This window comes from Buceros rhinoceros, unplaced genomic scaffold, assembly GCF_000710305.1.
Source record: "Buceros rhinoceros silvestris isolate BGI_N320 unplaced genomic scaffold, ASM71030v1 scaffold5632, whole genome shotgun sequence".
NCBI lineage: Eukaryota > Metazoa > Chordata > Aves > Bucerotiformes > Bucerotidae > Buceros > Buceros rhinoceros.
In genome coordinates, this window is record NW_010398219.1 from 62,409 (window position 1) to 75,289 (window position 12,881).

Consider the following 12,881-nt stretch of genomic DNA (forward strand, 5'->3'; position numbering starts at 1 on the left):
AGTAGACTAAAGAGTTAGAAAACCTTTTAATAACCTATATTGATTGCTAGCCCTTTACCTCTTTTATCTCTTTCATTATAGGGTCACAACATCTTTGCTAACTTGTCCTCTAAGGACTACAGTGACCTTATGCAGCTTCTAAAGCAATCGATATTGGCAACAGACCTCACTCTGTATTTTGAGTAAGTATTGGCATTTCTTGTATTTGACAAATGAAAATTCGAAGAACTTACTCTAATGACCTATTAAATACCAGTAAGGATATATAATATGAGAAATTAGTGTTTAGCTGTGGTTGAAGAGATTTAGTCTAATACTTAGTATATCTTAGGCTAATAGAAACATCTTAAGTGTCCAAGTAAGTTTTGCTTTAATGTGTGATGCGTCTGTATCAACAAAGAACAAGTGAAATCCTAGGCTTGTACTTCAAAGCAATCCCAGGAATCAATTACAGCTCAGTCCTCTAATTCTTCTGTCCTTTCTATGATCATTTCTTCAGGCATGTAGAAAATCAACAACATTTTAGAATTCTTTTCCATCATTTTGGAGTTTCAAAACGCGTATGGTAAGAAATACGATATTTAGCAACAGATGTGGTTGTAGAGGTTATGAAAGCATACACATTGCTGCTTTGAAGACAAATTATGCCAATTTATATCCAGTGAGAATAGGCCTTAAAAAACTTGACTCAAGAGAAGTATAATAGGATTTCTCCCATCCAGTTTTCTTCCTTTTCCTTGTTTGCAAATCAAATCTCTAAGGAGACTTCAAGTTGGTGCTATTTTATGTTTTTCAAATACTGCTAATGATTACCAAGTTCTTCCCAGTGAGAATGTGTGGGAGCATGCGCATAGTCAGAGGAGTCATGGTGTCACCGTCACATTGCACTTTTGACATCCCCCTCCCTGACACATGACTGCGGCTGACCTACAGGTAGAAGTGCTGTCGGATGTGCAGTTTCACACAGTACCTTCCTAGTCTTGACAATAATTAATACTTGGGAATTTTTGTTTGATGTTCATTAGCATCCTATCCTGTACAGTGTTAGGTAGCGTTTGGTAATGTTTTTCCTAGGATTCCACCCCTTCTTTGTGCCAAACCAAGTTTCCAGAAAATTCAGGCAAAGTTTTTACCCTGAAATCGTTCAACTATCTATATCACCATCGTATCTTTAACTGTTAATTGTAAAAATACTAACTGGGATGCTGCAATGTTTCATTTGTCTTTTTTTTCTCAGGCTTTGGTTACTGTGACAAGGGCTGTTTCTGAGCATTACTGGCAGTGGAGATGCTAATGTTCTTTGTTTCCTGCAAGTCTGTTCTCAGAGAACTTGCATTGAGAAAGGATTTTGGTGACTAGTTATATTATAAAAAACTTCTAAACATTAGTCCTCGAAGAAATTTCTGCTTGCCAACATGAAAGTCCTGAGCAGGACAAATAAACTCTTTTAAGCATACTCATTTTGAAGCTGACTGTTAGGATTGCTTGTTACCTCGGGGGCTGTTGTGACAGAGACGTTTGCAGGCAGCTTTAAGTCAGGTACAAGGACCACAGGAATGTATCAGTTTGGGTTCTTCTGTCTTACCACAAATAACAAGTGCTACAGAAATGTTTTGTGTTGTCAAGGAAGAGGTGAGTGGCAGGAGCTGAGCACATGCCACAGCCCCATATGCTCCCCCTGGCCGTGATCCTGCAGCCCCTGGAAGAGCCAGAGAAGGCCCGCGGCAGTGACTGGGAGGGAACACAGTTGAGCCCCAGATCTGAGGGAGCTCTCTTCCCTGCCTGCCTTAGGCTGGAAAACTACATGATCAACTTGTCTTTCTAGTTTTAAGACAGAGAAATAATGTCTAAAAAGAGACATCAGCTGAATTTCAAGATTCTTCTTCCTTGCTTGCATAATTGATTTTTATGTGCTACATGAATCAGAAAACTTTCAGCAGATGAGATCTCTTTACTCAGAATTCTGCAAATAAGCTATTTTTTTCTTCTGCTGTTGTTATGATTTATTAATCAGGTAGTTGTTATGATACTTTACTTCCAAAAGTGCCTGAAAATCACTCCCTGGAGACGTTGATTATTTACACTTCTTAAAGCCACCCTATGCGAAAAGATTTTTCCTCGCAAGTACTTAACTTTGTTTTTTCAGTTTGCTACATCTTCAATATTTTTGCAGAGAAGGAAATTCTCGTATCAATATTCTTAGAATGCATAAACCTAATGATCATGAAGTCCAGCTAGCAAAACAGCAACAAAACTCCAGGCAGAGCAAGGCTTTATGGTCTTCTCAAGGCACTACTTTTCTACAAACAAACAAAGAGATTACTTCATCAAAAGTCATCAGAAAGATGAAATAGAAAATATACTTGATTTTAGTAGATAACTGAACCAAAATGAAATTTATGGAAATTCACTCAAATGATGTCTTGAGCCACTGGGCTGTAGAGCAGCTGGATTTGCTTTATACAGCAAGACAACATTCCCTTCCAGGCAAAATGCAACCAGAGTCAAAGACACTGCAAAATTCTTATCGTTCTGTTTATTTTTTAAATCTTGGCATATTATGTTTGCTTAATAAGAGCAAACCTCTTTGTTTTGGATACCATGCATAAGCAACCAGTGGGAAACACTAAATCGTTTCTTTATATATACATGGCTGCTTTCCTCAGATTGACTCCTTCCTATATTAGAAATTCTCTGTGGATTTGGACTACTACTTCTGCATCGACATAAACAGGTTTCAAAGAAAATTACTATTTTAAAGTTTTCGCCTTTACCTGAGTCCTCAAGACTCACGTTTTCAAGTACTGTTTATGGATCTCCATATTTTAAATTTAGATGTTTGAGGTTTCTGGGATGTCATCTTCCTGAGTTTTCAGCTTTAAACTTTCTTGCTTGTTTTTTTGTCCAGTATCACGAATTTTCCAGAATACCCAATACTTCAAAATGAAATTATTATCAAATTTTACATTTTTAGACTCGGCACTGAAATGCAAAAATCCACTGCTAAATAGAGTACGTAAGTTGTTGATGTTCTGTTCAGGATTAAGCTGGTTTTTATGCCAACTACCCTTGGCCATTAAGATTCTCATCATTGCAATATTTATTTTCACTGGGGCTGTGAGGCTGTGACTTTGTGTGAGAGGATTGAATTTTCTTTTTTCTGCATGTGTGACTTTGCGTTGTCCCAGCAAATTTTGTAACATGAAACACTTGTATGTTATTTCACAGAACACAAGGAACTAGATATCATCGTGTTGTCCTTATATCTCCCTGTTCTAGTTGCTGTCATCAAATCCGTTATAGAAAGGCCCTGTAGTAGGAGTGACTGATGATACAACACGTGACAGTCAGGGACCAAAATAATGCAACATGCCCCACGTTAAAGTCTGTCCATTGATCAAGAGCAGTGCTTCTGGAAGTGCCCATCTCCTCGTGTGTAAAACCAGTACTGCCTGTCGTCAGCCTGTGCTTTCAATAATCTCTGTTCAAAATTTCAGTCTAGCTGAAGTAAATGTAGAAAATTTAAGACCTTGCAAACTCTGTCCTGTTGAGCAATTTAACTGTGTTTCCACCTGACAAAGAGATTAGCACAGCTGATGTGCACAGAGTCGGGGCACTGGACTGTCACTCAGAACATATGTGTTTGCTTTCCAGTGTTGATGCTAAGAAGTTGTGTCGCTCTGGACGAGTTGCTCCATATCTTTGTACCTCAACTTCCGCTACATCTGGGGCAGGGTCTATTTCATATCGTAGTCATGCTGTGTGCAATAAGGGTCACTTGGAGTCTCAGTGTCATAAAATACTACAGACTCTGACGAGTCAGAATTTTGGTAGTTAAAGGCACCAAACGAGTGTTAACATGTTCTGGCTCATGTTTTGTTCGTCTTTGAGAACATAGCCAAGATATTCCAGAAGACGAAGTACAGGACCAATCAGGGATTTCTAGTCAGTAAGAACTACTAACTCAAAACATCTGCAGCTCTTGTCTCTCACTGTTCTGTTCTGTGTGCTGGAAATAAGAGGAATTGCACATCTCTTAAAAACCACTTTGCAAGGATAAGTTAAGAGAAGTGTATATATCTTTTTTTTCAGGGTTTTTTTATATTGTTTGTCTGTCCACCACTGTAGTTAAACATTTCGTGCTTCCATGGAAGACAGAACATTTTGGTACCATTTATTTCTTTATCTGCAGAGACCATAAATACAATTGCTTTTACTAGGCAACTCTGACATTGATAACGGACATTTATAGAACATCTTCAGAAATTAGTATGTTTCGCTTAAATGGACTGTCAGTATAACAATTTTAACAATAAAACATGAGGTGCAATGATTTCATATCACCCAGAGGACTGTGTTTCTACTGCAGTGCTGCCCTGGAGTGTCTTGTTTCCTTTCTGATAATCTGTTTCGTTACAGGAGAAGGACTGAGTTTTTTGAACTTGTCAGTAAAGGTGGTTATGATTGGAACATAAAAAAACACCGAGAAATATTTCGGTGAGCACTACTGTTTCTTGCTTTCTGGTTATTTCAAAGCATAGCCACATTTGTTTAAGGAATTTCGTATATCATGGAGTGAAGACATAGAGTAACAAAACAGAGGCTTGTTTTAAAAATATGATCCAGGATATGAAATATAGGGTATGAATTCTAAATGTTACCAAACAGCAGGGATGTAATCAGTGTGACCTCACCTTCTGCATTTCTATTCCTGCCTTTATACTCTGTCATGTTCTCTTCCCTTTCTCCCAGCCTCATCAGTTACCGTTCAGTCCCTTCCAGTCTTCCTCCAGAAGGCATCAATATTCTGCCTCAATTATCTTTCTTGGTTTTTTCCGCATTCCCTCTTCCTCTCACCTGATTTCTTTCACTGGCCATGCTTCTCTCTGCTCTTCTAGTCTGTGCCTGGGAATCTGCAGATACATGCTACTCTTCTAGCCCTCAAGAATGATCTGAGTACACATCCTATTGAAAACCTCAGACACTGGATGGCTTGAGTGCACTGTAGACAATAAAATGTGTGCATTTGCATATGCATGCCCGCTTATGTCTCATTTTATCTGAAATTTCATTAAAATTCTGTTTCCTTTGGTCTTTTAACCAAAATATTGGCCATTTTCTATTTTCCATATCATTTCACCCATTCCTAGTTTTAGATTTAGGCAATATATTTGATGCTTCATTTTCAGTGCCCTTGTTCTTCATTTAAACTTTCTTAGGCTTGTATCTGCATCATTGTACTGTACATAAACGCTTTCTACAGCTGAATGGTTTCTTTCTCCTAATGCATATAAAACATGGTTGTAGCTACGTATTAAACTATAGTGGAACAGTATAGCTTGTAGTAAATCTTAAATTTTTATTATGGAAGCCCAGTAGAAACTGCTTAACCAGTGTCTGGGATGCCTTCTGTGATTATAGGTTCTCTTGCTACAGCAGTCATTTACAAATAGGCTTATAAATTAATCCAGCTTGCAGGTGTTATTATATAATAATACCCTTACTTATGTGAAGCACATGCTTTCTAGTATATTATAGGTATTAATGTAAGTAGTGTTAGAAGCATTGCAAAATTAGCAGTTAACTCCCTTGCAGTACAATTTCTTTTCTCGCACGCAGTGCGCAATACCAAAATACATCGTCTAATGACGTGCAACACATTAGGCTTCCTAGGCACAATTGTGATGTTAACGCCATGCTGATGGCTGAGATTTCAAACATGCCATTCTTTTCTGGAGGAAAAGAAGGTGCCAGGGCTGACATTTTATGTATGTATTATTTATTTATGCATCCAGAGCAGAGTTGTTTGGAAATCCAACAAAGGTTGATTCAGCTTGTATTGTTCGTTTCTGTTTTTCAGATCAATGCTAATGACAGCCTGTGACCTTGGAGCTGTGACCAAACCGTGGGAGATTTCAAGACAGGCAAGTCATGATTAATAGCAGGACTGGGAGGAGGCGGGACTGGCAGGACAATATTCCCAGGGCCCTGGCTTACAAGGGACCAAAACTGGAATCAATTTACAGCAGTATTAATGCTATAAAAAAAAAAAAATAGGAGGGGGTTTCTGCGATAAATAGTTTATTGCATAATCTTTCCATGCACACACACACTGGTGAGCAGCATGTAGGTACCTGAAGAGATCTGGCTTTACAACCTCTCCTCTTATTAACCTTTTAAATCCATATCAAAAAATGGATGGATTGAACCAAAAAAGTGTTAGCCACACGTAACTGTACTTACTTGTTTTGGCCCAAAGCTTTCCTTGGCAGTGGCAGAACCTTCCCCAAATCAAAAATACCAGCAGGTGATCTGCAAAGTTTAACGTAAAATCTTCAGTATATATAAATGTGTTCATTTTTCTCAATACTAATGGAACAACTGCAAGTATAGTATAGAGTCTTCTTTAGCATCCTGTATTTTGAGACAAACAAATAAAAATTCAGGCATCTTCTGCTGAGTAGGCTCTTCAGAAATAAACGTAAAACTTGGGTCCAGCATTGACAAACAATTACAATATGAGAAAGCAACCTGCCCCAAAAGTCTTGTCCTTTCCCACATGATTTTGTCTCTTCCAGGCATCCTCTCTTACTCAGCATTCGTCCTTAATATTTCCTGTGTCCATGCTAATAATTCTCTGTCCTTTACTGAGGTCTAGAACAAGCTGGTAGAAGGGAGGCTGTGTAGGGTTTTGGAGCAATATACAGCATTAAGAAGTGAATAGGAAATACACTAGTGCAGCTAAGTGTGGCTAAGCACCTGGAGGGAGTTCAATTGGCTTTACGGCAAAGTGATAGTTAAAAAGATGGTGTGAAAAAGAGAAGCTAGACCAGAGAACTAGTGATGCAGGAACAGAGAGATTTTTTGGACAAGGAAGCAGCAGAAGCTGAAAGGGACCTACAAAAGGTACATGCATTTTAGCTCAGTAACAAAGCATTTATGTAGAGAGAGCTTCAGCTCAGCTTGCAAATGAGTATCTCATGCTTTTATAAGCAGGATATGACAATAGTCCTTCTAAGACTGTTACTCTACTTGGCCAGAATATCGTCACCTTACGTAGAAATCAGGCAAGTTGCTCATATCCTCTAGTGGGGAAATGAGTCATAAGATTTTTTTCAGTGACAACCACAGCTGCAGTGCGTGCAATCTCTCCTTATTTTCCTCTTCAACCCAGCTAGCTTCTCCATTTTCTTGGTCAGCCAAAATGTCTGGCAGGATCTCTTTCCCATGTTGTCAGTCTTTGTGACATGGTGCTGAATTGGTGCTGAAGTCTCTGGCAAACTGGATTTTTATCCTTACCACTTTTGAGATCTGCAGGTGAAAATTTCCCTGCAGCCTAGCATACAGATTTACTTTATACTAAAAAGTCCAGTCTGGGATTGATTGATCTGGTTGAGCAGAGAGGCTAATAAGTCCACAGATGAAAAACAGAAAACAGTTGGACCTCAGCTGTGTTGAAAGGAGGGAAAAAAACCCATGAAACATGAGGGAGGAAGAGATTAAAATATATGAATCGAAGGGAATAAAGGTTACATGTAAGAAGGCAAAATTCAAGAAGAGAAGATAGAAAGAGACAAAAGAAAAGGGAGAGGGACACAAGGAGAACAGGATCAGAATAGCAGTAAGAGACAGAGGTGAGACTTTGTCGTGATTATTTTTTTACAATACACTTGGCAAACCCTTAATTGCTGCTAAGTTATTAAATTATTCCTCTATCTGGAGTATTGATCCCGAATTTTATTAGTGCACTGGGATTACATGCATTATAAAGTTCCAAGCTGTGTAATAGCCTGGCTCAAGATTTAGGAGTACTTTATAACATCAGTGCACCTACTTCCAATTTATTTTCGTTTTCCTTACTTCAGCTGTAACAAGCTTAGGATTTCTCAATGTTAGCTACCATGCAGTTGCTAGAACAAGAAATTTTGAGATTTTATGAAGTGCAAGTTCTCTGCTTAGTTCACCGTTCTGTGCCTTGGCATTATGAAATAATTTCCTAGCTTGAAAACACTTGACAACAAAAAGGAGACATGACAGGAGTTTTAGGAACTGAATACTATCTTCTGTAGATTAGTTTACTGGTTTTTAATCTCAAATGTTGCGTGTCTACCTTCAAAGCCCCACACATGAGAAGAGTACAGTACATAAAGGCTACTATATCAGGATTGCTCATTGTTTGACTTCCTAAAATCCCCATTTTTTCCATAACTACTTTTGTTTTTAAACCTTGTGTTCTTTTGAGAAGTGCAGACCTCTGCCATGAATATAACATCTTCATTCACAAAAGTCAGAAGGACGCATCCCAACTTCTATCCCACTAGTTCTTGATTTTGATTCAATATGATAATCATAATCTGAGTTCATATTTAGATATTCACATCCTATAGTGATAACAGTCATGAGGAAAATAATACAGCCTACTGGGGAACAAACCCTTTATGATTTCACATTAAATTAAGATAACAGAGGTTATTGGCTAATTAAGTTTCTTCGTTAAGTGTAGTTGTATACATAGGGGAACAAGCCTGTAAATACCCAGAGAGCCCTTACATATTTTACAAAGCATTTTTACAGATGTAATTACGGATGCCAACAAGAAGCTATATTTTTCTATCTGTTCTCAATACTCGAGTAAGTTGCACATAACTGCATTGAGTGCTACTTCGACTTGCAATGTAATTGCAATGTAATTCCCCCAGTCGATTCCCTATCGAAAAGGGGTAAGTGTGCCTGTCAGTGGCTATGGCTGTTTATACCCCCTCTATGCCCAGTCCTGAAAACTATATAAACACATGCCTGACATCAGTTGTCTAAGTGGGCTATTCACTTCTTTACAGTTAAGCACAGGCTGAAGTCATGATCTGAGCAAGAACTCATTACCCTAAAAATTACGTGGCAAGAACTCTAATCTTTATCATCATTTATGCTTTAGGCAGCTGAGCTGGTAACCAGCGAGTTCTTTGAACAAGGAGACAGAGAAAGATCTGAACTCAAACTCATCCCTTCAGTAAGTTTTTATCACTTCTGAAATAGTTGTTAACTTGAATAGGGTAACAAAATATCATTGGGTTCGTTCAGAAAAACTAACTGTATTTTGTGTGTAAAGAAAAGTCTTGCAATAAATTAAAGCTCTATCCAATAAGGACATGCATTTACAGCCATATATAAAACTTCTCCAGTCAACTCAGTCACTTTTGCCTTGAGCCCTTTTCCCCATTTTCTGTACCGATTCCCAAGGTTTTTCTGTCGGTTCATTTTCTAAGCAACATGTACGCTTTTTAATACACAGTATTCAAATAAAAAAAATCGCCAGCTACTGGTGATTTTTATTTGGAAATCAGATGTACTTTATGGTGCAGTGATCTATGTTATTTGATATATCAAATGCTGAAAAACAGTTCTATAGGTATACAACACTGTGATTGAAAGGATAAATTGGTACTGAGTGGAATAGAGGCAGATGGGTATGAAGTGTCAAACAAGAACCAAGAAAAGAAGTTTCATAAAGATTTTCAGTGAACAATTTGAAGAGAAAGCCTTATCCAGGTTAAATACCTCATAATGTTGACAACCCACTATCTGGAGGAACAGGAGAAGGGTTCTAAAGGACTTAACTTACAAGCCATTCACAAATACATTTATGCTTCCAAAAATAAAAAGACCATACCAGAGTCTCAGAGTTGTTCACACTTCAGTAATACTTGCACATGAGACTATGGTGATGTAATGAAGTGAATAAAGTTAAAGTTTGTCATAAATAATGCACAGATACAATATACAGCTTTTCACTGCGTGTACTACTATCAGAGATTGGGACGTTAATGCGTTTCTTCCCCGTAGTAGTTCTATGTGAACATCTTCTCAGAAAAAAAGGTAACTATAGTCCAGTGGAAGAGTAATTGTCAGTCATGGAATTCACAATTCTGAGAACAAATCCAGGCCTGAATAACTGCAGGCAACATTCCATATAATATGGCTGTAAGTGCCTTTCCTGCCTTCTACATAAAATTTGTAAAGTGCGTTTCTCATGCTAATGAAGAATTAATAGGAAGTGTTTCAACACACACATTAATGTTACTGTCTTCAAGTAGCAATGTATTCCAGTACAGATGGCCCGGGTCCAGCAACCTTAAGAATTATATTGAGGTGTGTTATTACATTTACATTTTGGACATACTGTAGACTCAGTAGAAGTGGTGAGAAATCAAGAGCCAGAGCTTTCTTCTGGACTCAGGTCCGCTGAAAAATCTGCATCCAACAGTCTAGACAGGTGGGAAAGGAGAGTGTACTGCACCAAGGAATGCAGTAATTTGTGGGGCACATGTAGCATGCTTTGAGGCCTTACAGCTTGAAGGAAGATTTTCCTCTCTGTTTGGCCCTTCACAATTTCAAAAAATCCTGTAAACTGATCTATTAAGTGTTTTATGTCAGGAAATAAAGCCAGTAAATAATCACAAAGTTTAATTGGTTCTAACAGGTGATGACTAAGGGTCCAGGTCATGTAGAGTTTTACCACGTTTATGAGGAATTTTTAAACAAGGTCAAATGCTGAGGTATTTCATGACATATCACTATGACGAGCCATCTAGATAGGTATTGCTGTTAGGTACAGAAGAGTTGTCAGTCAGCAAGATAATGCTATACTCTGTTATAACTCAAGGATTTTTTTTATTGCATTATGCTTATAACAATCTGAAAATGACAGGATTTTTCAAAATTATTTGAATAGGAAATACAGAATTTTCCAAAATCAAACCCAGGTTCTACTATCACAGAGTCCTTGGCTCTTACCTGCTGATCTTATTTAGATACACTGTGTGATACCTGAGTATGTCAGAAAGAGCAGGCTACAACTAGAAGAATTCATCCAGACACTTGAAGTAATATGTATAGCCTGAAGTTTCTATAAAGGTAGAGAAGGAAAGTAAGTTTTGTCAGGAGGTGTCACCTTTGAGGAGATGGGCCCAGAATAAGAACTGACTTTCCACGGAACAAGACAGAAAGTTTTAAAACTTGGCATATTGAGAGAGTTAAAAAAAAAAAAAAGGCATTCAGTAGATGCTGTGGATGGGCCACTAGAAGGGGGTTAAAAATCCTGCAGATGGACAGCTGATGGACTCAAGTAATCTCAGATAGAGCATGGAGGGAACATCTCAATTTCAAACTGCACAACATAGTTTCTTTCATCTCCTTTCAGCCAATAATTCAGCCTCTTAAGCATCAGCTTTGACCTCCATAATTTCCTCTCTGGGGGAGTGCAGTGAGCAGCAAATTAACCTGTTTCTAGAGGAACAAATTGATAACTACTCCCAAAATAGATCCAGTGATTCCCCTTTGGATTCACAGACATGGCTGGTTCTACAGAAAGGGTCTGTAACTGGGAGAAGGGGGAGCCAGCCCAGATCCACCACTGTTCATTTTGCTGAGCTGAAAAACCCAGTGTGAGAAAAAGGAAATTTCTGCTCAAAAGTATCTACTTCACATGTCTACAGGAGGTTTCTTACTAGCTCAGTGTGGAGCATGTATTTTACATCACAAAATTATAAAATTCAAATACATTCAGCCTACAAATTTCAAAACAGAATTGAAAATAAACAGTTTATTTTTCGTGCCAGCCATAGCAGTAGGAAGACTGCTGCAAAGATTGATTTATGGTTTACAAAGTGTTCTGGTTGTGAGAATTTGATCATAGCTCCAAAGTGCTGGATGATGTGTCTGTAGAATACTCCACTGAAATAAAGCATGACAGTTTCGTTCCCTTCTCAATTCAGGCCATTTTTGATCGGAACAGGAAAGATGAACTACCCAGGTTGCAGCTCGAGTGGATTGATAGCATCTGCATGCCATTGTATGAGGTAATTTTTACTTACTGCTGCTATAGAGTCCAGAGAAGATTGTTCTTGCCTCTCTAGGGAAAAAGAGTTAGCTTGCAGCGCAGCCTTGAAGGCTGTTTGAACTCTCTTTCTTTGACTTTACCAAAAGTCTGAATTCTATGCCGAAATCTTCAGATTCCGTACAGGTGGTAATATCTATAAACATAATTCCTCTCTAACGTATAAAATCAGATAGGGCAACTGTTTATTTCATTATGATTAAGAAAAACTGATTCTCAGCATGAAAAAGTGTGGAGTGCTCTGCAGAGAGATGCCAGAGGGATGGCCTCACTAGGTGCTGCTGTCAAACCTGTCCACATATGTGTGACCCAATGGGAACTCAAAGCTGAGCCTTTGCACTCTGTTCTGGCTCCTTTCCAAGCTGTTTAAGGGCCACTCTAGGCTAAGCCTTTAAGGCCCGTGACAAATAATTTGTGGTTTAACCTGTGTGCTCTTTAACGTGGTGGTTACTCTTCTAATCATGCTTCTGCACAGACTGTGTAGATGCTTGGTATAAGGCGTATAAACTCTCAGGTACTACTTTATTAAGGCTATAGATGAACATAATAATGCTTCTCTCTTTTTGGATTAAACCAGCTACAGAATTTGACTTGTGTAATGTAAGCTTTACCATTTTAACTTTTTCTCTCCTATCTGTACAGAAAGCAGAACTACACAAGCAGGATGATAAAAGGAATATAACACTATAGAAACTTAACCATCTATAACTGTGTTGGCCATTCTTCCTCCTACTCACTGAAACCCCACAGACCACTTCATGCCACTAAAGACTGCCAGTTTGATATCTGAGAAAACATGGAGATGTTCTCACTAGGCAGTTTTGGGGAACTGCAGTAAGTTTTCCCTGTTACCACTGCACCCTGAACTGCCTCGCATCTCCAAGCAAGGAATGGGTCGATAATAATACAAAGTCAGGAGCTGGGAAGCAGGTACCAGCTCCCATGGTTCATCATTAAAAGGATGAATTGGTGCCTGAATGTGGCTTCC

General features: G+C 38.5%; 1 protein-coding gene across 1 annotated transcript in view; it reads left to right on the forward strand.

Annotated features, from left to right (window-relative positions):
• PDE11A (phosphodiesterase 11A) overlaps positions 1-12,881 on the forward strand; it is a 79,123-nt gene that overhangs the window by 53,252 nt on the left and 12,990 nt on the right. The window contains exons 13-17 of the mRNA XM_010131007.1: positions 82-182; positions 4,420-4,497; positions 5,861-5,928; positions 8,937-9,007; positions 11,772-11,855. Coding sequence (XP_010129309.1) covers positions 82-182; positions 4,420-4,497; positions 5,861-5,928; positions 8,937-9,007; positions 11,772-11,855 — 402 coding nt within the window. The remainder of the gene's footprint in view (positions 1-81; positions 183-4,419; positions 4,498-5,860; positions 5,929-8,936; positions 9,008-11,771; positions 11,856-12,881) is intronic.